This window comes from Lissotriton helveticus, chromosome 5_1, assembly GCF_964261635.1.
Source record: "Lissotriton helveticus chromosome 5_1, aLisHel1.1, whole genome shotgun sequence".
Taxonomy (NCBI): Eukaryota; Metazoa; Chordata; class Amphibia; order Caudata; family Salamandridae; genus Lissotriton; species Lissotriton helveticus.
The window spans coordinates 2,135,826,905-2,135,854,846 of NC_136065.1; the positions used below are offsets into that span (position 1 = coordinate 2,135,826,905).

General features: G+C 49.4%; 1 protein-coding gene across 1 annotated transcript in view; it reads left to right on the plus strand.

The window, feature by feature from the left end:
• Nucleotides 1-10,250, plus strand: part of LOC144756416 (torsin-1A-like) — a 50,931-nt gene extending 40,681 nt beyond the window's left edge. Inside the window, exon 5 of the mRNA XM_078646242.1 lies at nt 8,119-10,250. Within this exon, the coding sequence (XP_078502368.1) occupies nt 8,119-8,369 (251 nt within the window). The 3' untranslated portion in view covers nt 8,370-10,250. The remainder of the gene's footprint in view (nt 1-8,118) is intronic.
• The last annotated feature ends 17,692 nt before the right edge of the window (nt 10,251-27,942 follow it).

A 27,942-nucleotide genomic window follows, 5' to 3' on the forward strand; every position in this document is an offset into this window, starting at 1 on the left:
GGAACGTCTTCGTCATTCAAAAGTACTACTTTTCAGCCATTCCTAAAAATACTTGGAATGTTTTTGGAAACGTTATAAACTCCAAGACTGAATTTGGAATACTAATTACGCCTCCTGGAATATATGGAGTAAAGTTGTTCTTTCTCCAAATACTCTAGGGCTGAAGGTAGAATAGTGATTTGAACTTCCAGTGTCCACCATGCCCACTGCTGCCCTGGGGCGTAGTTCAAATAAACACGCACGGGCTCTTATTATGCAACCATCTGTTCATTCCATGCAGTGCTAAGCTCCGGATGCACCTGGCAAGAGATTGAATGCACCCTCCAGGCCTCCACTGCTGCAGCGCAGGAGGGCCAGGGCTTCAAGTGGGTGATAACGGCTTTACCTGACCTCACCAGTGATCTTTAGCTTCATTAATGCGTTCACCCAATTACCTGTTTGCTTTTCTCTTCTTCTCTGTGCCTCACTATCTGTCAGTCTTACTGTTTTTCTCTTCCTTTCTCATTTCTACTGACTCTCCCCATTTCCTCTCTGCCCTCTTCCTATCGCCCTTCCAGTCTCTACATTTCTCCCCTAACATCCTCCCACTCTTGTTCTTTCTCTCCTCCCCTTTTCTACTCTCTTTCTTCCCACTGACTTGTTTCCCATTTCCCTCTCGTACTCTTAACCACTCCCCATCCCCCGTCCCTTCAATCTTGCAGTATAAAGTAGTCCGTTCTGGTTGCCCCATGACACTTTTTAGGTCTTTTTTTATTTTAAATCCTCTAGTTACCCACCCACACCCGGTTGCCAAAGCCAATAGCTTACCCATGGTAGAGACCTATTGGCGTTTCCATTGCATGTTTTTGTTTTCGAGCCTATTTGGGTAAAATCAGGCATCTATATTTATGTGCGTACTCTACTTATCTTCTGCTGCTGCTCCTTTTATTAACCTTGACTTAGTCTTGAATGCTTCCAAACACCACACGTTTGTACAATCCTTTTTAGGTTTCGCTGGAGGGCGGAGCTCTTAGCTCCGCCTCAGAGAAATCTGTAGTCTTCACAGTAAGGGCACTTGAATACGCCCTCTGTTCCATTGGCTAGCTCCATAAATGGAGGCTAGCCATTGGAACAGAGATCTGTCCGTCATTCACGGACCAGATTCGTGGGCGTTCCCTCGATTATTTTTTTTTTTGAATTTTTTTTCTCCCCTGGGCGTTCCCTCTGTGGAGTCATGCGGCGGTGGGCGGAGTTGTTTTTGTTTTTTTTCGGCGCCATGTTGCTCTCATTCTGCGGCCGACCGACGTTGGAGGAAGTCCAGGTGGGTGAGTGCTTGTTTTTCCATTTCCTTGCCTTCCCGCCCCCCCCTCCCGCTGACCGTGTGCTGTTCCCGCCCCCCCCTCGCTGTCCTGTGCCCTGTTCCCGCCCCCCCCCTCGCTGTCCTGTGCCCCGTTCCCGCCCCCTCCCGCTGTCTGTTCCGCCCCCTCCCCGTGTGTCCGTTCCGCCCCCCTCCCCTTTCACTCTCCGTTGCTTGTTTGTTTTTGGTGCCCAGGGGGTTGCATTCAGACTTGTATCGCCCAAGCACGTGGTTGCCATACTATTTAGAGCAAGTTTAGGCTTCCTATTTGAATGCAGTTAACAAGAAATCATCTGGAATGCACTCGGTTTACATTGCCACTAAAAACGCAAAGGTTTAAATGGTTTCTTCTGTATGGCTTTTATCTAATTGGGAGCAGGGCATGGTGCTATTAAGAGGATAGCAAACTTTTGATTAAATGCACTATGCCTTGAATTTCTTATGTTGAAGTGGACTCTTTTGGCAGTAATCACATCGCCAGGAGAATATTGAACACCGTGTGCTGTTCCCGCCCCCCCTCGCTGTCCTGTACCAGGAGGTGAGTGACCAATACTCCTCTGACTGACTGGATCCAAAGCCCACTGTGTACATCATTTTATTTTTATTATGTCTCACCTCTGTCTGTTCTCAATCAACATAGAGAGAGAGAGGGTTCAAGGGCACTCTTAGTCCCCAGTCAGTAAGCAAATAACAAAGGAAGAGTGTCCGTTGGAGAAGCATTAAGAACTGATTGTAGCACGTAAAATATGAGGCCAGATGAAAGTGGTCAGATGACTAGACCAAATTTCAAGAAAAAATGCTGGATTTTTTCAGGAAACCCTCACTCACCCTAGTGGTGACATGCTTCATCATCGGGTCCACCGGGAGAGATCGAATACCTCCCCGGTGTGCTGCGACGCCAGGAGACTGCGGAGCAGGTTGTGTGAGAGTGAAGAGTGAAAAAAGTTAAGTGTGGTTAAAAATGTCTAAAGTTGTACCAAAAATCATTTATTAACTGGTCAACCCGACATAATAAAATTTAAATTAACTATGTGCAGGGAAAACTAGCCAAATAAAATATACTGGTGTTTCCCTGTTAGGGAAAGGTCAACATGTTTCTGCCCATTGTATGTGTGAATTTACAGGGCTTTCTTCAGGACCAATAAGCGAGTGTTTACCTCGACAGGTGTGGGCGCGCTAAGGCCCACCCTGCCAAAGGTTGTGAAAGTTAAAAATAGCACTATGTGTAAAATTGGTGCATAAAAAGTACAAACCAGTAGGCTTGGGGAATTACCTCTGTTGCGAGGAACCTAGAAGTTTGTACATAAAGTGAACCACGCCCCATAGATTCAGGAGGGGGGTGGGAGCGACAATGGCACACCGCCCGCAACGCTCTGCACCCTCTCGGCACCTAGCTGTCCCCCGCTGGATCTCGTGGATGCCACGAGATCCTCGCAACAGAGGTAATTCCCCAAGCCTACTGGTTTGTACTTTTTATGCACCAATTTTACACATAGTGCTATTTTTAACTTTCACAACCTTTGGCAGGGTGGGCCTTAGCGCGCCCACACCTGTCGAGGTAAACACTCGCTTATTGGTCCTGAAGAAAGCCCTGTAAATTCACACATACAATGGGCAGAAACATGTTGACCTTTCCCTAACAGGGAAACACCAGTATATTTTATTTGGCTAGTTTTCCCTGCACATAGTTAATTTAATTTTATTATGTCGGGTTGACCAGTTAATAAATGATTTTTTGGTACAACTTTAGACATTTTTAACCACACTTAACTTTTTTCACTCTTCACTCTCACACAACCTGCTCCGCAGTCTCCTGGCGTCGCAGCACACCGGGGAGGTATTCGATCTCTCCCGGTGGACCCGATGATGAAGCATGTCACCACTAGGGTGAGTGAGGGTTTCCTGAAAAAATCCAGCATTTTTTCTTGAAATTTGGTCTAGTCATCTGACCACTTTCATCTGGCCTCATATTTTACGTGCTACAATCAGTTCTTAATGCCTCACCTCTGTCTGTTGCCAGACGTTTTGGTACTTTACAGTGGACTTAGCGCCCGCCCATTTCTACTTCGGTTCATTGTCACTCTCCTTTGCTTGCTTGGAATTATTAGCTTCGGTAGGTTTTCCTCCCTCTACTTTATTTCTTTGTTTTTTTTTTCTTCTTTAGCGTTATGGACGCACTGCTGTCCATCCACGGCTCACTATTTCAGGTGGTACTTTTTTCTTTTTATTTAACCCCTTCGACGCTCATGACGAGCTGGGCTCGTCATGAGGTAGCCTCCTGCTACGCTCATGACGAGCCCAGCTCGTCATGAATAATGGGTTTTTGTAAAGAAGAGCACAGGAGGGGAATTTCGCTAGCGCTCATGTGGTTAAGCACCACTTTATGAGAGTGCGTGTTTCCTCCAGCTGGCTCCCTTGTGTACTTCTCCCCCTCTGTGTTTCTCACTCATTCTGTTCCTGCCTTTCATCCTTTGTCATTTTGCTTGACCCAGCATCTCCTACCCATCCTTCGTTGTCAGTGTGCTCTCCCTACCCCCTCCTGCCCACCCTCCATTGTCCATGTGCTCTCCATACCCTCTCCTGCCCACCCTTTGTTGACGTGTGCTTTCTTTACCCTCTCCTGCCCACCCTCCGATGTCCGTGTGCTCTCCCCACCCTCTCCTGCCCACCCTCTATTGCCCGTGTGCTTTCTTTACCCTCTCCTGCCCACCCTCCGATGTCCGTGTGCTCTCCCCACCCTCTCCTGCCCACCCTCTGTTGACGTGTGCTTTTTTTACCCTCTCCTGCCCACCCTCCGATGTCCGTGTGCTCTCCCCACTCTCTCCTGACCACCCTCTATTGCCCGTGTGCTTTCTTTACCCTCTCCTGCCCACCCTCCATTGTCCATGTGCTCTCCATACCCTCTCCTGCCCACCCTCTGTTGACCTGTGCTCTCCCTACCCTCTCCTGCCCACCCTCCATTTTCCGTGTGCTCTCCCCGCCCTCTCATGCCAACCCTCTGTTGCCCGTGTGCTTTCTTTACCCTCTCCTGCCCACCCTCCGTTGTCCATGTGCTCTCCCTACCCTCTCATGCCAACCCTCTGTTGCTCGTGTGCTTTCTTTACCCTCTCCTGCCCACCCTCCGTTGTCAGTGTGCTCTCCCTACCCTCTCCTGCCCACCCTCCATTGTCCATGTGCTCTCCATACCCTCTCCTGCCCACCCTTTGTTGACGTGTGCTTTCTTTACCCTCTCCTGCCCACCCTCCGATGTCCGTGTGCTCTCCCCACCCTCTCCTGCCCACCCTCTATTGCCCGTGTGCTTTCTTTACCCTCTCCTGCCCACTCTTCATTTTCCATGTGCTCTCCTCACCCTCTCCTGCCCACCCTTCGTTGTCCATGTGCTCTCCTTACCCTCTCCTGCCCACCCTCTATTGCCCGTGTGCTTTCTTTACCCTCTCCTGCCCACCCTCCGATGTCCGTGTGCTCTCCCCACCCTCTCCTGCCCACCCTCTGTTGACGTGTGCTTTTTTACCCTCTCCTGCCCACCCTCCGATGTCCGTGTGCTCTCCCCACTCTCTCCTGCCCACCCTCTATTGCCCGTGTGCTTTCTTTACCCTCTCCTGCCCACCCTCCATTGTCCATGTGCTCTCCATACCCTCTCCTGCCCACCCTCTGTTGACCTGTGCTCTCCCTACCCTCTCCTGCCCACCCCCCATTTTCCGTGTGCTCTCCCCGCCCTCTCATGCCAACCCTCTGTTGCCCGTGTGCTTTCTTTAGCCTCTCCTGCCCACCCTCCGTTGTCCATGTGCTCTCCCTACCCTCTCATGCCAACCCTCTGTTGCCAGTGTGCTTTCTTCACCCTCTCCTGTCCACTCTTCATTTTCCATGTGCTCTCCTCACCCTCTCCTGCCCACCCTTCGTTGTCCATGTGCTCTCCTTACCCTCTCCTGCCCACCCTCTGTTGCCAGTGTGCTTTCTTTACCCTCCCCTGCCCACCCTCCGTTGTCCTTGTGCTCTCCCTGCCCTCTTCTGCCCACCCTGTTGCCAGTGTGCTTTCTTTACCCTCTCCTGCCCACCCTCCGTTGTCCACGTGCTCTCCCTACCCTCTTCTGCCCACCCTCTGTTGCCCGTGTGCTTTCTTTACCCTCTCCTGCCCACCCTTCCTTGTCTATGTGCTCTGCCTACCCTCCGTAGTCCGTGTGCTTTCTCTACCCTCTCATATTTAATGTACTTATAAGACCTTTGGGATAGCTCCTTTCATCCATTGGTCTGTTTCTGCATTATTCACATTTTGCTTCCACCCTCCAACACATACACCATAGGCCTGCGGTCTGCGCACTTCAGTCGTTTGGATCCCCCGGTTTATGTATGGCTCATGACAGCCCCAGCTCCTTCCCTATTCCTCTGCCTGGCTCACTGCAGTGTCAGTAGCTTCGCAGACTCGGCCTCCTACTCTTGTTGCAAATGGGAATCATTGCAACATGTGTTCTATTTTGTTCAGTATAAACATTTGTTGTCAATTTAGGAGTACTATTCTCAATATACTTTGTAAGGTGCACAGCGGTTACCCTAGACTCCCCCTATAACATGTGTATTGTGAGTATGTGAAGAAAAAGTTACATGCCTGTGGTAACGACCTATCTGGTGGATGCTCGGTCTACCTGCAGATTTCTTACCTGTAGAATAATCCCAAGGATCACGCTGGATACGGAAACTTCAAAGCTTTCAGACTGCTGTTAGTGGTACGCTGGCTTTGTATCGATGCCGGAAGAGGCATCAGATGACATCACTAAACATCCTGGTGTAACAACATTCAGTTCCCATCCATTATTTCCAAGCCTTCAAGGCGAGCTGAAGGATTGGCATTGACAAAAGTAGTACAAAACTAAATTTGAATCTGGGGATTTTATTAGCTTTCCCCAACAAAAATCCATCAGAGAGGCGGGCTGGTTGCTAAGGTATTATATATATGAAAGAGCTTAAAGATTACAGCCTAAATGGTATCAACGGTCAGCATCTTTTTTTATTTGCTACATATGAGAAAAAGCACATGGAGGTCAGCAACTGTCGTTAGTGACAGTGGAAGAGTAGACTGTATCCGACATTCGATACCCGACAATCTCTGTAGGTCAAAGGCCAGCGATTCTGAATATTCATTGAGGTAACCAATTATTCATGTATATAGGAACACAAAAAATTAGCGCCTGTGCTAATTTGGAATCATTCACTTAAGCGTTTTTTAGCTATGGTGTGGCAAAATACTCTTATGGGAATATGAAGGGCAAATACAAACTATTTCTCAGCTCTAGAATTCCTTCTCTCCCCTTCAATATGTATTCATCAATTTGCATAAGCCTTTTTTTTAATTAACTTTAGTTACATGAACTATTTTTGGTAAAGTTTCATGAAAATTATTGAAGTGAAGTTATGGTTAGGTTATCGCACCAAAAACTGTTTTGATAAAAAAAACCTGGAAACGCACAAAAACACGCACGGTGCAGTTATGATTGTGAATTAAAGCCTAAAAATCCCACTGACATTAACAATCCATAAATTGCAAAATAGTCATGCAAACTATAACTCGGTCACCAAAGGAGAACTAGTGGATTTGCCAAAAAGAAAAAAAACAAGCATTTACAATGCAATGGTCTCGGCATTTTTAAAGTTGGAGCTATTGGCATTGCTCATGACATTATTTTTATTTGTTTATGTTTAAAAAAACAAATAAATGGCATTGTCATTTACGATGCCAATAGCAGGGCAGAAGAGCAAGCACAACGAACGAGGGGGCAGGACAGCAAGCACAAGCAACGAGCTATAAACAGACACAGAGGAGGAGAGAATCCCCAGGTACATGGAACACTTACCCAATCAACAATTGTGAGACTAAAGGTATATAGGAAGGCACACAAAGCACCAGTTTCTAGAAGAAAGTATGTTGGGGAGCTCATGGGAGGTCAAATGAGAGCAGAAAGAGGTAAGGGGGCGCTTGAAGACTGGAAGGGATCGTCAGAGCAGAAGTCATGTGGGGAGAACAGATGGCCAAGAAATAAGAGTGCAACAGAGAAAGGTAGGGCAGGGAGCAAGGAGAGAAAAGGCAAAAACATTAAAAAAGTGACAGGTTAGGAGATCCTAATGATAAGGGGGTACAAATGAGGGCAGAGAAATGCACGCAAAGGGAAGGAAGTCAAGTTGTCATTTACAATGCCATTAGCTCTAACTTTTCCAAAGGCGAAACCGTTGCATTGTAAATGCTTGTTTATTTTTGCGTTTTGGATAGGTCCCTGAGAAGGTTGGGATTTAGTTGCCTATTCAAGGAAACCTTAGAGGTGACCTGATGTCCCCTTCCAGTAACTTTATACTAGAACAAAGTATGTTCTGAAGTTGAGTTTGAGCTGGAAGAATAAGTTGAAGTAAATTATAGTGTCCTGCTGAGCTCGGCAAGGGTCCTCAAGGAAACTCATGTCACTAAAACTTCTCAAGGGCCTGTATCTGAAATTGCTGTTCCCATGATTTAAAAAGTGCCTGATTGAATGTAGTTTGTGGGATCTTCCCAATTAACCCTTCACCTAGTTTGGTTTGGGCGGGAGGTGGGCATTTTTAACTTAATTTTGATGGACTTCGTTTGTTCATTTTTAACCCCATTTTAAAAAAGGAGGTGGTCTTTATTTTGGTGGTTTTAAGTTCTGCCGCTGCAATAGGACTCTTGTTGAAGCACCTTTGTTTTATTAAATGGGCGGGCATTGCTTTGGTCAACATTGGCCACAAGGATCATTGTTAACTCCTGATCTTCATCTCCTTAGGTGGCCTGTGGCACAGCAGCTTGATCGACAAAAACCTGATTGACTTCTTTGTGCCTTTCCTGCCTCTGGAGTACAAACACGTTAAGAAGTGTGTGGCTGTGGAGATCCAGTCCCGTGGGTTTGAGCTGGATGAAGACCTTATTACCAGAGTCGCAGATGAGATGACGTACTTCCCTAAAGAGGAAAAGATATACTCGGACAAAGGTTGCAAGACTGTCTCAGCCAAGTTGGATCTGTCCATGGAGCTCTAAGCGGCTCGCTCCCCGGCACCGTCTGATGCTGCAATACCTGCAGGGACAGGTCAACAACTGAAGCACTTTTCTTCCAGTTTTAAATTCTCCTACAGGTTCTAAGAATCCAAATTTTATTTTTTTATGGATGAATGTACATAAACAAGCTTTCACACAATCTGCATATAGCACAGACGTGTGACTCACCAAGTGAGCAATCTGTGTGGTACAAGCACTTTTAAAACCATCGGACTTTCGCCTCAATAAGAGAGGATATATATTGTCCACGTTCTTGACACCTCTCTTGGTGGGCGAGGGGTCCTTGTAGAGGGTTCCAGTCGGAAGCGGCCATCGGAAGGAAGTATTGGGTGAATAGGAGTACTTTTTCTCTTCCTTCACCCAAGAATACTTGCACTCACAGAATGAGATTCATTGATAGTTGCTTCGGGCACCTGACCCTGATTAGTTTATAGGGTGTGAGTTCTACAGGTTGACTTTTCTGTGGATTCTTGCAGGTTTCTAAGGTGTTGTTATCTCACTAAATGATGTAATTTATTTTAATTCTGTATTTTAAATATCATTTTTTAATTATATGAATAACTGAACTCTATCCTATAAGGCCTGAGGTATTCTTTCATTGACTTCTACCTGGCAGAGTTGGACTTCTCGGGTCTAAATTCGGTTGCTGCATGCACGAGTACCCATGGGTTAGTCCACGTGTGGTGTCCCAGACAGTGGATGTGGAATTCCCAGATTGGGCCAGACTGCAGTGAGGCGCTCTGTCATCAGCGACAGTGTCTCGGCTACGGCTGTGTGAAATTAGTTTGTGTTGTACAGAGTTGCCAAATCATGGCCTTCCATATCTTTAACGGAAGGGGCTTAAACCTTCATCAGGTGACCCGATATTAGGAGGAGTCTTGTCATTTTGGAAGAGTCTGCTCCTGTCTAATGTGATTGGAGTCTGATACATGAAGATCCCTTCCCCCCCACCCGCTGATTGGATCCTCAGTATCTTCCAGGTACTGGGTTGTCTGGTGCTTTTTCAAGGTTATGGGATAGAAGCTCTTGTCTTGTATCCATCTGACCCCAGACTGAGTTGTCTTCTGACCCTCATCGTCCACATGTCCTAGCACAGTTGCCAATTGGCACTTAGAATGGTGGCTCCTTTACTTTTATTTGGTGATTTGACACTTGCAGTAAGATGTTGGACACATGGCACTTCTTCACTGAACTTGAAAATTCTGCATTAGATCCCTGTTTCTCCCTGAAACTTCCTTGTTACCTAAGAAGCGCAAGCCTGTGATGAGCGCTCAGCTGACACTTATTTTTCGGTCCTCTGTGCATTCTATATGCACAGGAGCATTTCACGTCCACTCTGACGGACACTGGAGAGGGTGGGTTCCAGGGTCTCTGTTTAATATAATTTTAGACACTTTTATGAATGTTCACAGGTAGCCAAAGAATGAAAACATTTATTGAATGCACAGTTTTTTTCCCCTTCAAATCAATCACTACAGACCAGCTTGGGCCATCTGGTCATTCTTGAAAGGCTGCTGAATCTGTTCTGTAAGACAGTCATCCCACAGAGTCCACAGAATTATTTGCACACCCTCCAGTGACTTATGGTCATGAAAAGTGCCCCCTGGTCAGTTGTCAGCCTGGTCTGTGGGCAGTTGTCGGTCCATTACCAGTAGTCTGGTTTATGTACAGCTGCAAGTATTAAAACCGGGCTCTCTCTAGGCGCGGTCTTGTGTCCTTTGGACTGGAGCGTCTTTAGTTTACATTTTTAAAGTTGTAGATTAATCGGGTGCCTTGTATGAGGTTTGAAAGAGGAGTAAATGGTTTTGTACCTATGATGCATTGGATGTGAATTCTCGTCGACAATAAACAGATTCTACTGATCACAGGTGCACTGTTGTGATTGGGGGTTGCAATAGAATGGATCCTATAGACTGACCTTTAAAAAGAAGAAAGGTTTACTTGTTTCAGTGTTTTTATTTACATTAGACATGGTCTTGCTTCTGCTGGGACTGATTACATACCAGTAACAACAAGGGGAATCGCATCAAATGGAATAACACATGATGATCGCATTAAGATATCCTCTTCACGGCCTAGAGAGGTTGTTTATTTTGGATCCCGTAGTCCGACAAGTAATCATCCAGGCCTCTATCGTATCTAGGCTGGACTATGCCAGTTCACTTTACCTGGGTGCTAATAAGGCTGAAATCCTACATTTGCAAGGGGCTCAAAATGCGGCTGCCAGAACCTTACTTAGCCTTCCAACAACTTGCTCTACGAACGCCATCCGCAAATTACACTGGCTGTCGGTGTCAAAATGCATTGAGTTCAAGGCCCTCTGCATTGCCCATAAAACCATGAATCTTTCTTCCACAGATATCCTGGCCAACCTGCTCTCACCCAACATACCTACTTGCCAGCTACGTTCCATGGGCCAGCATCTGGCAGTTGTCCCTCGGGTGAGGAGGGAGCGTGCAGGAGGACGCTCTTTCCGCATCGTAGAGGCAAAACTCTGGAACTTCACGTTGCACATCCGTAGCATCATTAAAACATCTTTTTCCTATACTATAGGCTCTGTTCCTCTCAGTATCTCCCCTGCTACTGATGTAGTTACAGCTGGGAAGCCCCTTTGCTGGGGCAGCTGTGTGCTCTATAAAACCTGTAACATAACGTAACATAACATTCAGAAATGACTGAGTGACACCGTAAAGTGGACTGGTGCCTGGAAGAAGCTTCACGATAATGAAAGCTGGAGCAAGGGGCAGATTCCTCCCTGTAGATTTACCACTGTGTTAAAGCCCTGGTGTGTGATTTTGTCATCACTTCCTGGGTTGTATTTTTGAGCGTCCTCAGTCATGGCACTAGTGTGGAGGTGGTTGTTTCCCGACAGGAGCAGTACAGTACACAGACTCCTGGGACTCAAGGCGCATGGGTCCGGATACATTCCGTCACCATCTCTGCAGGTGGAGAACAAGGCATGACCTCTGTGTGAAACAAGACTGGAGCTGTGCTGATGCTGCTGCTCAAACCTTTGAAAGGGACTGTCTTCCTGAAAGCTATGCTTTGTGCGGGGAGGATGTTGCTTCTCTGAGAGATGCATGAATCGCCTTCATGCACCTGCATCAGGGCGCTTTAGTGCAGGTGAAGACCCAAGGACTGTGCTTTTTAGGAGTTTCTCTTGTTTTTGTCACTAACCTCCCTCTCCATTCCAAAGGCTGAGTGAAGAGTTGTTCTTTATAAGCAAAATGCGGCTTGTGCCACTGAGTCCTTCCCTCTGCATTGAGATTGAGAGCAATGCTCCTTACTTCTTTATTTTTTTTTTTTTTTCTTTCTTCCCAAAAAACTTTATTGTACCTTTGAATTTACACAGTGGTAGGCCTACAACCCAATGGGCTGGCCGCCATCTCATTCTTTCTTTCATCTTGCAGTAACTTCGAGCTGGGATTTAAAGTTATATTAGTACAAGTCTTATAACTGCTTCAAGGAACAGGTACTGGATAATTCACTTTTTGTTTTTTTTCAATCATTACAGGTTTTTCGGTTTTCTCTTTTTCAAAAACAACAACAAAACCAAAACAAAACTCAAGGAAACACAGTACGGTCATGCAGTGTCAATTCTCGGTCGTTTCAGCTAGGCAGGGAAGCGTCCCCTTATCGTTCCTTCCATCTGACTCCCCCCCCCCCCCCCCCCCCCCCCCCCCCCTACCCCAAAACCCGGAAGCCCGAACGCTCAAGGATCCCGGGACGCTATCCCCTTGGCATCTCCCCCTATCTAACTCTCAAGTCTATTCTGTAAAGCTCGGTTTCTTCCTTTGCCCGTGGCCCCCCTTCTCTTGGATCCTGTGTGGTCTATTATTCCTCCTCCCCTTCCTCATCTGACAAATCCTGATCTTCTTCCGGCAAGGGGTCACATATCTCCCCTCTATACACATTCCATTTGGTCCAGATTTTGTTCCATTTCCCTGGACAGGCTCTGTTAGAGTACACCGCCCTCTCTGTCACCATAACCCTGTCCATGTTGAGGCACCATTGTGTCTTTGTTGGCACTTCCGCCGCTCCCCATCTCTGTGCGATGTCACGTTTAGCCACTATCATGCCCACCGTGACCCAGGTTTGACCATGTCTGGATATGTTGGTCGCCTCCCACACATTTAGGAGGCACCTCCGTGGGTCGGGAAGCAACGAGACCTCCAGTGTCTGTGATATTGTTCGCATTATTTGTTTCCAAAACTCTTGTATGTGGGGGCACTCCCATATCGTGTGAAAAAAGGTGCCCTCCTCCCCGCACCCGCGAAGACAGTAAGGGTGTTGTGTTCTATTAATACTGTGTAACATAGTTCTAGTGTAGTATACCCTATGTAAAACTTTCAGTTGTACAAGTCGCAGCCGTGCGGAGATGCCCACTTCTTTAGGTGACGCCATCGCCTCATTCCAGTCCTGTTCGTCCATCTCACTGGTGTCCCCCCACCCATTTCTCCTTCAACCGGTGCATTGGGTCAGGTAGGTTATTAAGTAGTTTACGGTAAGTAAGCGAGGTCGCCCTCTCTACCATATAGTCAGTGAGAAGTCGGTCCTCAAGTGGGGATGAGTCCGGCAACTCTGTGTCCGGGGGTATGGCAGCGAGTAACGCATGTTGTATCTGAATATATCTGTATAGGTCCCTCTCTCCCAAGTCATACATCTCTCTGTCTGTCGAAAGGCACTACACTGCCCCTTTCCCACAGATCCCCAACTGTAGATATTCCTATAGTATCCCAGTGGGAGAAGCCTCTGCTGTTTCTCAGGTTACCCAATGCTCGGGAGTCCCACAGTGGTGTAAGCCTCGTTATTCTCCCCTTCCAACCCAATGCTGCGGTCGCCGTATGCCACAGTGTCACGGTAAGTTTGGTGGGTCCTTCCAGTTTGTGCATTTTGCTCCTGTCATATAACTGGGATAGTAGAGTACTTGTGCCCAGTTGCGCCATATCTGCCTGAAATGCTGGCTCGTTTTGCGGAGTCTGTATCCATTGGTTGATGGGTTTCAATTGTGCCGCCCAGTAATACAATTTCAGATTAGGCAATGCGATTCCACCATCATACCATCCCCTGTGTAGTTTGGCTTGCGCTATACGTGGCGGGAGATTTCCCCACAGTAGATTTGACACCAATGCCGCTACTTTCTGAAAGAACCTAGGAGCCACCGGATACGGGGTATTTTCAAGTACATACAAAAAACGGGGCAAGGACATCATTTTGTATAGGGCGGCCCTCCCCAGTAGCGTTAAAGGCAGCCCCGCCCAAAACTTAACATCCTGTTTAAGTAGTTCCATGGGAGGCCCCAGATTTTTATTCATGAAATCCGCTGGGTCCCTCGTGACATGGATACCTAAGTATTTGAAGGAGGACCCTGCTGTCTTCAGAGGGCATTCTGGACTCAGCGCTGGATTCGGACCCTTCAGGTCGTACATCTCCGATTTGCCCCAGTTTAACGTATACCCCGAAATTCTACCATAACTGTCGCAGATGTGTAAAAGTGCCGGCACCCCTTGTTCTGGGTCTGTCAAGTAAACCAGCATATCGTCCGCATAGAGGGAGAGCCGGTCCTCCCACCCCCCTGCCCAGCGTATCCCCTTCAGTAGCGGTGTGGTCCTTATGAAGGTGGCCAGTGGTTCCAATGAAAGTGCGAATAGCAACGGCGAGAGTGGGCAACCTTGACGAGTGCCCCTCCCCAGTGGGAACGTTCGTGAGATATGGCCGTTAGCCACCACCTGTGCTACCGGGTCAGCGTACAATAACCTAACCCATGCAATAATCTTGGGACCAAAACCCAAACGAGACAGAACCTCAAACAAGTAGTTCCACTCTACTAGGTCGAAGGCCATCTTGGCATCCAACGCCAATACTACTGCTTGTGTTGCGAGCGAGTCCGCCTTTGCCAACACCCCGTGTAGCCTACGTAGATTTAGCGCCGTGTTTCTGTGTGGCATAAATCCAGATTGGTCCGGATGTATAAGACGGGTCAGATGAGGCAGGAGTCTGGTCGCCAAAAGTTTGGCGAGGATTTTGACCTCCGCATTCAGTAGCGAGATGGGGCAGTAGGAGGAGCATTCCTCCGGTGGTTTCCCCGGCTTGGGGATGGCTACTATAGTGGCTAGTCTCTGATCCGGCGGAAGTATCCCCTTCTCTAAACATTCCTTGTACATGGCTAGTAGATGTTTACTTAGTGTCTCAGGCGTTGATTGATACCATTCTATAGGTATGCCGTTCGGTCCTAGCGCCTTGCCCGGGTTCAGTGCTTTAATCGCCAGTTGGATCTCATCCGCAGTTATGTCCGCTTCTAACTCTGTTGCCACCTCCACAGGAAGTGTCTGTACCTCAATCCGCTCCAACGCCGCTCTAGCCATTTCAGGTGTCACTATTCGCTCAGGGGTATATACCCCTGCAAAGTAGGTCGCAAGCGCCTCTACTATTCGTTCAGGGCTTGTGTGCACCACCCCCCGTTCGTCCCTAACTCGTTGGACACCTCTTGAGCTGCCTCCCCTCTTATCTAGCCATGCCAGCATCTTACCTGCCTTGTCTCCTACTTCATAAACCCTGTTTTGCGTGTCAGATATATGTCCCCTCACCTGACCCCGTAAATGGTCCATGTAGAGTTGCTGTTGAAGTGTAAGCGTATGTGCCGTAGCCGGTGTGGGGTGCCTTTCATGTGCTGTTGACAATTCCTGCAATTTTAGTTCCAGGTTAGTTAATTCCAAAGCCTTTTCCTTTTTGTGGCCCGTGATCGAATTAATGGCTTGCCCCCTTAACACTGTCTTATATGCCTCCCACACAACCTTTGAGGAGCGTACTGAGTCTACATTTTCTGTGAAATATTGTGTCGTCACTTTTTTAAGAGTCTTGCGAACTTGGGGGATCTTAAGGTATGTAGCATGTATCGGGTATATACGTTTGCGTGACTTCTCCTGAGTGGTAAGCACTAGGGTGATCGGGGAGTGGTCCGAAATACCCCTAGGGTGAATTTCCACGGTTTCTATGTGCTGGAAGCCATTGCCGAGGGCCAGAAAGTGGTCCATTCTCGACAGGCTGCCGTGCACTGTGGAGTGGAAGGTGTATTGCTGAGCCTGGGGGTAAAAATGCCTCCATATGTCGACTAAACCCATGGCTGATAGAAATCGCTGGAAGCGGGAGGGTCCCCCAGTGGGAGCCGCCGGCGGAAACCTGTCTAGCTGTGTATCAACAATGGCATTAAAGTCACCCCCCAGAACAACATCTCCCTCAGGAAGGGTCAGCAGAAAGTCGGCTAGTTTCGGGAGTTGCACCGAGTGAAGCGCCGGGGGTATGTATACTGAAACCAAATTGAGGAGCCTTCCTTCCCACTGTCCTTGCAGGGCCGCGAAGCACCCCTGGTCGTCAGTCTTAGTTTGCAATTGAATGAACTTTGAGGCTTTTTGTAGTAGGATACCAGTTCCCCTAGACCCTGATGTAAACTCTGAATGGACTACCATTTTGTACCCTCTCCTATCCAGGGCCTTGGAAGCCCCCCCCCCGTTAAATGCGTCTCCTGTAGTAGCGCTATATTCGGTTTCTTCCTTTTCAGTGCGGTCAACACTAGTCCTCGTTTTACCTTATCTCCTAGCCCTCTCACATTCCGTGTCAGTAACCGTAGGGACAGGCCTCGTGAGTCCAGGTCAACCCCTGTCGTACTCATTGTTGGGTCGTCTATCATTCACGGTTTTAAAGTCATTGGTGTGTCTGACCTGCTTCGTGTCCCGAATGCCATCACCACCCCTGTTCCGTAGACTGCATAGTGTCCTCACATAAGAGCTAGATCTGCTTTGTACATACCGAACTTTTGTTGCAACTCTCAAGTATCGTACCTTATTCCTTGACCATCTCTGTGTATTCCGAACAAAGTCAAAACAACCCCCCCTTACCCCTCCTCCCTGCCCCCCTGCTTATCGGACTTCCAACTGCCCGCCTCCCAACTGAGCAGAGTGCTTAACCCATCCCAAACCCAGAGTACTTGCGTGTAGGGGGGAGAGCGTCCCCCCGAGCAGGCGGCACCCCTGCTCACAACCAGGGCAATCCAAGCCAGCGTCCATGTGCAGCTATAACCTTAGTTCCAATAACAAGAGGCAGCGTTCATTCTTGGCCCGCCTACTCCGGGTCATTCTTCTCCATCTGCGTTCGTGAGATCCCGAGTCGGGGATCGTTCCGGTCCCCCTCTGCCTGACGTTTGTGACCCTGTCCGACTGCCGTCGCGATGCCCCCGATTCGACCTATGAGTCTGCCGTGGCCGGTCCGTAGTGTGCCATCCCTCAAGCCAGTCCCGAGCCGCATCAGGGGAGTCAAAGAACCAAACCTTTTTATCAGCTACCACTCGGAGCCTGGCTGGGTAGAGCATAGAATAGGGCAGTTCCTTCTCTCTTAATGTTTTCTTAACTTCAATAAAAGTTCGCCGTCTCCGCGAGACTTCGGCCGTGTAGTCCGGGAAAAAGGACACCCTGGAGTTCTGGATCTGGATGGCGGGAGCCACCCTAGCCGCTTGCAAAATGGCGTCCCGGTCTCTAAAGTTAAAGAGTCTTGCCAGTATTGGTCTCGGTGGGCCCCCTGTCTTCGGCTTTCCCCCCGGCACCCTGTGAGCCCTTTCAACTGAGAAGAAGTGAGAGAGGCCTTTGGGCTGCAGTTGATTCCTGATCATGTCCTCCACCTAAAGGTCAATTGCACCCGTAGTTTCTGACTCTGGTACGCCCAAAATTCGGACGTTGTTCCTTCGTGAGCGTCCTTCTTGGTCATCCAGCTTCTCTTTAAGTAGTTTGTTATCCGTTCGCAATTTACCCATTTCGATTTGCAGTTCCGAGACATCCTCAATTAGGGATTTGGTCACCACTTCGACCTGTTTTACCCTCTCGTTCATCTTCTGAAGGTCCGCACGTATCAGGGTAACTTCAGTCGCCGTGGCCCCTGCTGTTTCCTGCACCCGAGCCAGTGCTGCCAGGACATTGTCTAGAGTTGCTCTCTTTGATCCTTCTGCGTCCGCCATTTTCCCCGCAGGTCTGCGTTGCTCCTGCGGGGGCGTTTGCTTTTCGTAGGCAAATTTGTCAAGTTTGGCCTGTGTGGAGTTGTTTCTGGGGCCTCTGTTCGCCATGTTACACCGCCAGAGATTGGCCTGTTTGTCAACAGGGGAGCGGTATTTGTCAAAGGAATGGATTCCGCACGTGTCTCTTGGGTGGTACCTGTGTAGACGTCGTGGCAGTCACTGCGGAGATTGTGATACAGATCTCCCCGTGTGGGTTCTCATTAACTGATTCACCTACTGATGATTGCGCAGGTTCGGGTAGGCTCCTGTGCACGCCGTTTGCTTTCAGGGTACTGCTTCTATCCTATTCCAAGTGCCCTGCAGCGTGCTCCCCTTTCTGCCGTCTCTGTTCGGTGTCGCGGTAGGACTTCCCTTCTGGGCACCTGAGGACACGCAATTGCTTTGGTCGGCTTAATTTGAGTCTGCCACGCCTGCCCCCGGAATTGTCCAATATATGGGCTTAGTACATGCCCGGGGCGTTCGTTCACCGAAGGGTTCTTCGTGTCAGCCCATCCAGCTGTCCGGCTCTGCCTCTAACCCAGCAATGGGGGGTGGGGGGGCGGCAAGTCCTTGCGGAGCACCGCTCCCTGTTGATGACTGTCCCCAGTTGTCTACGGGGGTCACTTATCGCCCTTCCCCCCCCCCCCCCCCCCTCTCGGCGGTCTTCACCCGGACCCGTAACTTCAGGCGTGTTCGCACAGGGGGGTCTCGTACCTGCTTCGCATGGGTCCCGTCGTCGGGACAGGTCCGCTGCGTATAATGGCTGCTCCGCCCCCGGAGCCGCGGTGTCCTCCGCTGTTGCTTCCGTGTGCCGTTTATGGCCGTGTCCGCTATATTCTCCCTCCGCCAGCCCGTATGTGCACCTTGGTGGCCGTTCTTTCGTTTTCTGCCGACTCGGACGGAGGTCCGGGACTTCCGGTTGGTTGCAGCCGCCGATGCTCAGCTTCCGCCCGGTCACATTCCGCCCGCCACCACGCTGCGTCAAAGTGGACAGTAGGCCCCTCCTCGCTCTCCTCCGTTCCGCCGATTATCAGGCCGCCGCTGCCTCAAATTTGCCACATTTGGTGCCGCACGGTCACCAGACCCAGTCCGCCCCGATTGATTGAGAAATTTAACGGAGTATGGTTGCGGATTAATGTGGGATGCCGCCTCGCCGCGGGAGCCTCCCTAAGCTGCGGCCGCCATCGTTGGCTGCTAGCCACGCCCCAATGCTCCTTACTTCTGGTTCAGTGCTAGCCTGGCGCTGGTGTCCTGTCTACGTGAGTGGAAACGGAGCAAGTCTCTCTTGCCACAAAATGTTGAAGGTTTCCCTACTAAGAATGACAGCCGCATGTTTGAGGACTTCGTCTCATTTGCACATGGCACTGCAAGGGCCTCTGGGATGTTAAATGCAGGCCTGAACTCTAGGCTAAGAGTTGATAAGTACTTGGGGGTCACTAGTGTCTTGTTAGGCCACCAAATCTATTTTGTTCTAGCAGGGCAGATACATGGCATCTGTTTCGTGTCTTAACCCGGAAGGTGTACGATACAAGCCTGGCTATGGTTTTAGATGCTGCCCAAGTTGTCTGCTTCTGGAAGCATAAAAGGGGCTTCGGTTGCACACTTCTAATTAAACTTGTCCACTCTTCAATGTATGTGGCACAAATAAAACCTGCACCTTTAAAAAGATGACTCACAAAAATTGCAGAGGACCACCAACACCTGACTGATTCTAAACTCACTATACCCAGGGAGCTTGGGAAGGAAGTGGATCTCTGGTTCTGCGCTAGAGTGTACAAAAGGGTACTTTGGAGTGACCGGAAGAAGGGTGTTTGAAGTCCTTTTTATCAAAAGGGAGGTTGACGGAGGATAAAACTGTCAGCAAAAGAGTTTAAAGGTAAAGGAGTCCCATAGATCCTCGACACACAAGAGGGGAGGTTCTGATGAGCAGAAGCCTAACAAGCTCTTTTTCAAGCCTAAGTGCACAGGCAGGGTAGCATATGCCCTAGTGTCCCTTAGTTGGGAGGTGGATCCAGAAGGTAAGTTGCTGGTCCTTCAGGAATGAGAGGCATCCCTTTCACCAGATCACAGCGAATGTGGTCCTACCACTGCTCTTGGGGATACCTGTGCCAGCCAGACCATGGTGGTAGAAAAACTGGTTTCTCCAGAGCGGTGTCTGCCAGGACAGGTATGCATGGCTTCTCTGGAATGGGTCAGGGGTGGAAGTGGTCCAGAGGAGGGTTATTGTCAGTCCCCAGATGTCCATTGACCTCTTCCTCCTCCATTAACTTTCAGCGGTTAAAGGCTACCCCAACTCCTCAAATTTCATGGTGTACTGTTTCCAAACAGTGTGCAGGCCTGGATGGGAGGTGGAAGCATTCCACAGTGGGATGACCAGTAGGTCAGGAATCTGAAAGAGACACGTTAGTGATAGATTCTTTACCTTAGAATATCCCCAGACGTCAGACTGGATCCGGAAAGTTTTGCTTAGCAGTGCCCCTGTGCGTCAGTAGGTGGCGTCCTGCGGCTCCGCGTGCGTCACTGGCGTTTTAAGCGCTGAGATGACGTCACTGAGACTACACCCAAGCACGCTGACTTCAATTCTTTCTTTTCCCGCGCCAGCAAGCGCAGATCCGGATAGAGCACGTACCCAATTCACTTTTTGACTGCTTTTTGAGACTTTTGTCTCACCCCTTGTTTCTCCTGGTGCACGTAGGGATGCCTGGATTAAAGTCCTGCGGGGCCTACCGCCATAATGTCGGTGGCGGACCCCCATGATGTTTGCCTCTGCTGCCTGGAGACTGATCACGACGCAGCGCCGGAAGTTGCTGGAGGCTCGGCACTTGTCATACCGCCGCTCCGGGTCTAGAGGCCGTTCCCGGGACCGCTCGCAGGACTGAAGTCGTCGCTCCTCAGGCGCCAAGTCTTCACCCTCCGGTAAGCAACGCCATAAAAAAGAAGTGAAAGAAGCGTGTTTGCTCTTCGACGTCCCCCCGCCGCTCCTCGGATGTGTACGAGGGGGACAGGGGTTCTGCCCCTGCGGCTTCTCTGGAGCCTGGGAGTCCTGCGGCCTACCCACCCTACTCTGGTCCGTCCGCGACTCCCAAACAGGTGCAAGAGTTTCCTGCTCTCATGGACTGCCTTTTTAGGCCTCGGGCTCCCGCCGTAGCACCTTCGGGCCTTGCAGTCCCCTGTCCAGATCCTGTTGGCCCGTCGGCGCCGCCTGCGGATCCAGCTTGGGAGCCACAGGATCCTACGCTGTTGGCTCTGGCGCTGAAGAAAATAAGTTTTCACTAGGTACTATTAATTTCCTTACATTCCTCCATTTCTTGCCATCTTGTGACAAAACCCTGCCTACAGCCTCCATTTTTGCTGATGCTAAAAAAAACTAAAACATATCCAGCCCCCTGTTCTTTGCAATTAGTCAATTCATCAACAGAAAGCCATGAGACACCTACGCCCTGTGTAAACAAGCTTGTTTTTCATCTGCTCCCTGCTTGGTAAACATCCTTGACACCGTGATCAGGTCATCTGCACAATGATCTGACTGACTGAGCCTTGATCAAGCTGATTGAACAATGGTCTGAATGCCGAGTCTTGATCAAGCTGATTGAACAATGGTCTGAATGCTGAGTCTTGATCAAGCTGATTGAACAATGGTCTAAATGCCGAACCTTGATCAGGTCATCAACTACAAACACCGCCCTGATTGAACAATGGACTGAATGCCAAGGGAGTGGAATAAAAATGTATATAAGGCTTGTTCGCTGTGGAGTAAAGCAGCAGCCTCCTGGGCTTTGTCTCTGACTAGCTTGGGACGCTGTTCCATAGCTCGGGCTATTGTAAGAGTGGTGGTTCTCTCCTCAGACGAAGGTTTCCAGGTCCACTTTATTATGTAAGGAGGGTAAGAGTAGACTCGGGTGATTCCCGCACCGCCAAACCCCCACTCCTCCTTGAGGTGGGCTTTTCTTGGTTCTACAGCGCCACGAGGTCCAGCGCTGCCGGCTCCGGCCCCAGTGTTGCCCTCGGTGCCGCAGTGGGTGCCGTTCATTCCACCCTTGCCCCGGTTCCAGGACCCTTTTGTTCCTGCCTGGGACCCGCATTGGGAAGCAGCGCCGGTCCGGACCCGGCCGGCGCCATTCTCGGTGCCGTTTGTCCCCTCTCTGGCTCCTGTACCGCCACCGCGAACGGCCCCTACTTCACCAGAGGCGGAGGAGGACTGGGAGGGGTCCGAGGACCCTCTTGCCCAGCAGTATGACTCCGAGCAGGATTGGGTGGATGACCTGGAGGATGCGGGCGACCTCGATGTCTCTTCTGACCCAGGGTTTGCCTATCCCCCGCCTACGATGGAGGAAGGCGCTTCCTACACGATGGTGCTCCGTCTGGCTGCTGAGGCCCTTAACCTCGACCTCCCCAAAGTGGCCCTCAAAACTAACCTAACCGAGGTGCTCCAGACAGCGTCTACTTCGTCTGAGCCATTGCTTCCCTTCAATGACGTCTTTACCAAAGTCCTCTTGGGCACTTGGTTGCGGCCGGCCACGGGGGCCCCTGTGGACAAGAATGATGCCACCGCCTGGCACCTGGCGACCCCGCGTTTCTGGCCACTCATCCCACGCCTGAGTCTGGTCATCCAGGCCTCGACGTCGCAGAGCGCCTTTCCCACGGCCCCGCCTGACAAGGACTCTAAGAAACTGGAACAGTTTGGGAAGCGGTTGTTCTCTTCGGCCAGCCTGGGGCTGCTGTCGGTGAACACTGCCTGCTTATTGGACCGCTACTCCCACGCAGTATGGGATACTGTTGCTCAGGTGTTGCCTCAGTGTCCTGAGGAGGTCCGGGCTCTCCTTTCTCAGGCGATTGCTGAAGGTAAGGACTCGTTGGGCAGGGAGATTTCTACTAACGTGATGTTGCGACGCCACGCCTGGTTGCGTTCGACCGGGTTCTCGCCCGATGTCCAGAGCTTGCTCATGGACATGCCCTTTGATGGCACCCGCCTGTTTGGCGATAAGGCCGTTAGTGCACTGGAGCACTTTAAGGACTCACGGGCCAAGGCCAAGTCCTGGCCACTCCTGGTTTTCGCTCCTTTCATGGTCAGGGCAGAGGCACCCAGGCACGTTCCTTCAACAAGCCTGTGCAGAACCAGCCTCTGTGTGGCGGTGGTCGCGGCTTCCGCAGGGGCGGGTCTGGGAATCAGCGTGCGGGTCAGTCCACCTCTGCCCCCGCTGCTCCTACCTCAAAACCTTCCTAGTCCGAGCTTCACAGAGCACCCCACGCCGGTGGGTGGCAGGATCCGCCACCACCTCCCCCACTGGCATGATATCACATCAGACAAGTGGGTGCTGCAGATAATCCGCAAGGGTAAATCCCTTCCCTTTCAGTCCTCCCCTCCAGCCATGCCACCTTGGTGCCACCGCATGTCGGGGGATCATTTGATTCTTCTCCAACAGGAAGTCCTGACCCTCTTGGCCAAGGGGGCCATCAAGTATGTTCCCGGGCAGGAAGTGGTTGTTATTCCCACTACTTTCTGGTCCCCAAGAACGACAAGGGGGGCCTGCGCCCCATCTTGGACTTCCGGGACGTCAATCGCTTGCTTCAGAAGGAGAAATTGAAAATGCTGACTCTGGCTCTGGTCCTGGCTGCCCTCTACCCTGGAGACTGGATGGTAGCATTGGACTTGCAGGACGCTTATTTTCACATTCTCGTCCTGCCGGCCCACCGGCATTACCTGCAGTTCATGGTTGGCCATGAGCATTTTCAGTTTGCCGTGCTCCCTTTCGGCCTTACCAGCGCCCCTTGGGTGTTCACGAAGGTGATGGTGGTGGTTGCAGCTTGACATGACATTGTTGATACAACACCCTATACCAACAATGTCATGGAACTTCCATGGGCAGCACTTTTGCCCCAAGTGTGGCCGGTCTTTATGTCAGCGACTTTAAAGGAACTCACATACAGAACATCCACAATCCTTTCCATCACATGATATTATTCTGGAAGCGCTACACAGAAGACAACATCCTCATCTGGGAGGGTGACCTGGAACGTCTTCAAGAGTTCCACAGATGGATAAACACCAGGGACAAGTGGCTGAAATTTACATACACAGCGGATAAAAAGAAACTCGATTTTCTGGACATAACAATATATACCGAAGGCAATACTTTACACACAAAGACCTTCGTTAAACCGACGGCAAAGAACAGTCTGCTCTCATACCAGAGCTTTCATCCTCGTCCACTTAGAGAAAACCTCCCCTACAGTCAATTCTTGCGACTGAGGCGTAACTGCAGCAAGACAAGAATACAAAGAACAGGCAAACGATCGCAGTGAAAAACTAAAAAATCGAGACTATCCCCAGAGAGTTATTAACAAATGCAAAACGAGGGCAAGAAACCAACACAGACAATCTACTAGATACCACACCAGAAACACTGGAGAAAGATCGAATGACCTGTGTCACAACGTACAACATAGCTTCCAATAATGTAAAAAAGATAGTCAATAAGAATTGGCGAATTTTTACTTCCGCCTCCATTAACTGGCCTAAACCAAGATTTGGAAACAAGAGAACACGCAACCTTAGAGATATGCTAGTATAGACCTGCTCCAAAAAGACGTGAAGATGAAATTCCCCCACTGTGGAACAACCCCCCCCATTGCAGGCCACTACCCATGCGGTTCATGTTCCGTATGTGACTTAACAAAAGCAACCAAATTCATTCAACTACTACCTGATTTCAAGTGGACTATAAGAACCCACGCAAATTGCAATACTACACATGTCATCTACATGATCACCTGTCCGTGCAATATGCGCTACATAGGGATGACATGTTGCAAAGCAAAACAAAGGATATGCGAACACAGGAGCAACGTAAAATGCAAGGGGAATACCACAAAGATGAGTAATTACTACATAGAGACAAAACACACGGTGGAAGATTTAGAGTGGATAATTCTAGAAACACTAACAACAAGAACTCCCAATGCCGAAAAAATACTCTTTGAGACGGAACAAAGATGGGTACATAGACTAAAAATGGATACCTTAGAGCTGAATGATCAGATACCTTGGCTGAGCCTAAATAGTTGAATGACAAAGGAAATGACATATGACAATATCACATGAACTCCCAAATGAGCCATATTCATTCAAATGTCCCCATTACGATATTACTCCTCCATTAAACATAAACTAGAAATACTGGGAGGACCACTGACCAACTGGCAAGAAACATGTGTGATGGATAAAAGCAATCACATAACCACTTTATCAGTATGTGATTCTCTAACAGAAACATGATTAACAGCATCTATCTTTATTCTTATTATTCTCATTGCCCGGTTCACTGAAATATCCAAAACATGAAGTCATAACCATTTAGATCACAATACAAAAACAGACCACTTTTTGAAAAAAAAAGATTATCACCCGAACTCCAGTCTATCTTCGTTTTTCATTCCAAACCCCAAACATAAAAAAAACACCTGGAAACGGAGCGAATGATCCAGGCTCAGAGTAGCAGAGTCAGCACAAGTCGTGTTGACAGGATGCCGAAGGTAGATGCAACAACTCGAAGCGGACTCCACATCTAAACCGTAATGTACCTCTCACCCTTTTTAATTTAAGCCATGTTCTTTATCTAGAAGGCATAAAAGACTCACTGGCAGCCCGTTGAAGCAGGTTTCAGAATCACGGAAGGTATGTGTGAGAATGTTAAAACGGGCGCCTCACGCCATTAAGTAATTGTACAACGCGCCCATTGCATAGCCATCTTACGCACAATAGTACGTTGATCGGGCGTATTCAAATTTATTTATTTAGAAGTACGAGTCCTATTTCCTCGCATAGACACGTGCCGCTAATTCTCAACTCCAAATGCGGACACGAATGCAGATTAATAATTTACGATGTATGAATGTAAGTTATCACATTGGCCGCTATACCGGGCGGCCGCTGACTGCATGCTACCATTCGTACAAGGTTAACACACATGAGTGGCTACAATTCTAGAAAATACCGAAGCCGCATCCCTTTCCTTCCCCAACACAACAGTAAGCGAAGTATGAGGATAGGCTATACTAAGACACCTATTTTAGAAGTGGCGCATGGAGGGGATTAGACACCTTAACAACCCTCAACCATTTCTTATTAACTGAACAAGCAGAGATATTTTGCCTATTACGATACACAGTCATTTTATGAACATACCGTTACTCGCTATCTTTCTAGAACGGAGAGAATTTTTTTTTGCCAAACATGAGAGTGGTGGTTTAGTCTTGAAGTATTGCCATTTTCTAGTTGCTAATTCTGATTATTTGAAATAATTATTTGAAATAATCAAAGCACAAACAAACCGACAGCACTGCAAGGAAAAGTGACCTACTCAATCCATCTGTATACGTTTGTGTTTCCCCCCTTCCCTCCCCCACCCTCTTCTTTTACAGGTACCGCTGGACCTTGCCAAGAATTAGATTAATATATCTTCTTCTCACTTCTCCTTGACAACGAAATTTTTTTGAGGGGCACACACTCGGAGACACTCAGTCTCACATCACCTACTCACCCTGGTCCTGAAGAAAGCCCACCTGACCTATAGAGGCAAATCAAGGGCTGAAACATGTCGACCATTTTAAAGGACTCTTAACAAGTGCGGGAGATCCATAACTCAATCTCAGAACGCACGTAACTTTATTTTTTAACCTATATCTCTAATCCAGATCTCTGGCTGTACGAGTATTTTTAAAGCCACACCTAAGCCCTAAAAATCACTTATCACTACTGCACTAACCAGGGGTTCACCTCCGGGTGGAGGAAGCATGAGCACCAACCCCATGATGATGCTGTCACGTGATTAAGAGGCGGAGAATCAAGATATACGGACAAACCCATCCTTTACACATGATTGAGGGTTTTTCATTGGGACATTGAACACGAGGAACTGCTAACCGAGGTTATGCAGGACAGGTGATCCATTCCCTACTTGATTTTCTGTTCCAGTTGGCACAGCATCAGGGCAACCTGTCCGCTCATGTCCAGATCTCGGAGGGCACTGCTCAACGATTGCAGTGGTGGCTCACGAATTGAGATTGGGTCAACGGCAGATCCCTCTTCCTTACCCAACTGGAGCACACAGTGGTGACGGATTGCGTCCCTCCTGGGATGGGGAGGCCGCTAGGGAGAGGTGGAGATCAGAGGCCTCTGGTCTCCGGCAGAGTCCTGGCTCCATATCAACCTTCTGGAGCTGCGGGTGATCCGACGTGCACTGAAGGCATTCCTTCCCTCTGTCTGGGGAAGTGTGGTGCAGGTGTTCACAGACAACACCACCGCCATGTGGTATTGCAACAAACAGGGCGGGGTGGGGTCCTGGACCCTATTGTTAAAATCTAGATTGCGGCGTAAACATTATCGGCGCCATCTTGTCCCTTTTCAGGCTCATATGTGCGTGTAAGTAGCAGCCATTTTGAATGCCATGGCCTCTCTGCCCACTGCCGATAGCCAGCGCGTCTCTCTCTCTCCCTCTCTGACCTCGCAAGCATCCCCCGCGCACTGACAGCCCCCGCTCTCACATGCCTGGGCCATAAACCACCCCTTCAGCACGGCCCTGCCTCGGAGCCACATCCCGTACCCGGCTAACACCTCCCTCCGTCCCTTTCATGATCGCACATCCTTTGATGAACCCCCTTCCTCTGTGCCCGATTGTCCGACCCAATCCCAGGCCATCACCTAGCCCTGCGGATGCGGTTTATTGCCCCCTACAGTAGGAAGCTGTCCCTCTTCAAAGGATCTACGACTGATCAAAGCCCCCACCCCATGAGATTCAATCAGCCGCACACATTCCGGGAATCGGCGGAATGTCCAGCTGCGTGACAGTCATCACCTACTGAGATCAGGGTGGGGACTTCTACTGTAAATGTGTGTGGGAACGGGCTTGAAGTGGGGATTCTGAGGATGTCTTTCCGTACATCAAAGTGTTGACAAGAATGTGTTTCATGCAATAAAGCTATAAACCAGTGTATAAGAGGCCAGGCCTCAGAGATGTTGTTAGAGCACCTCGAGAAGATACCTTGCTGTCTGATTTGATGTGTTCTGCTCCGTCGGAATAAACTACTGTTTCCTGCCTTCCAGTCTCCAGCGCCCGCCTCTTTGTTTGATCATTTCGAGTGGTATGAGAGGCGTAACGCCGGGCAATATTTAAAGGTTATCGGTTGAAATCTGCCTACCCTTTTGCAATTGGCGTCCAACGTGGGGCCCATCAGCGACACGTGGATCCAGTGGGAGAGGTCCTGACGACAGAGTGAACGACTGCAACGATCGGGAGTGCACCTGCCCGATAGACCCTCGTCTGGGAGCCGATCATGCGAACTTCACCGGTTCCGAGCAGACCTCTCTCGAGTGATCTACGGTCCTGACTGGGAACAATCAGGAGTGCCGCGGCAATTACGGAGAATAGAGGACGATCGGGCGCTGGAAGCGGAAGACTAGAAACTGTCCATGCGGTCCGGATAAGGTCGTGTAACACGACAAATTGCGAAACGATT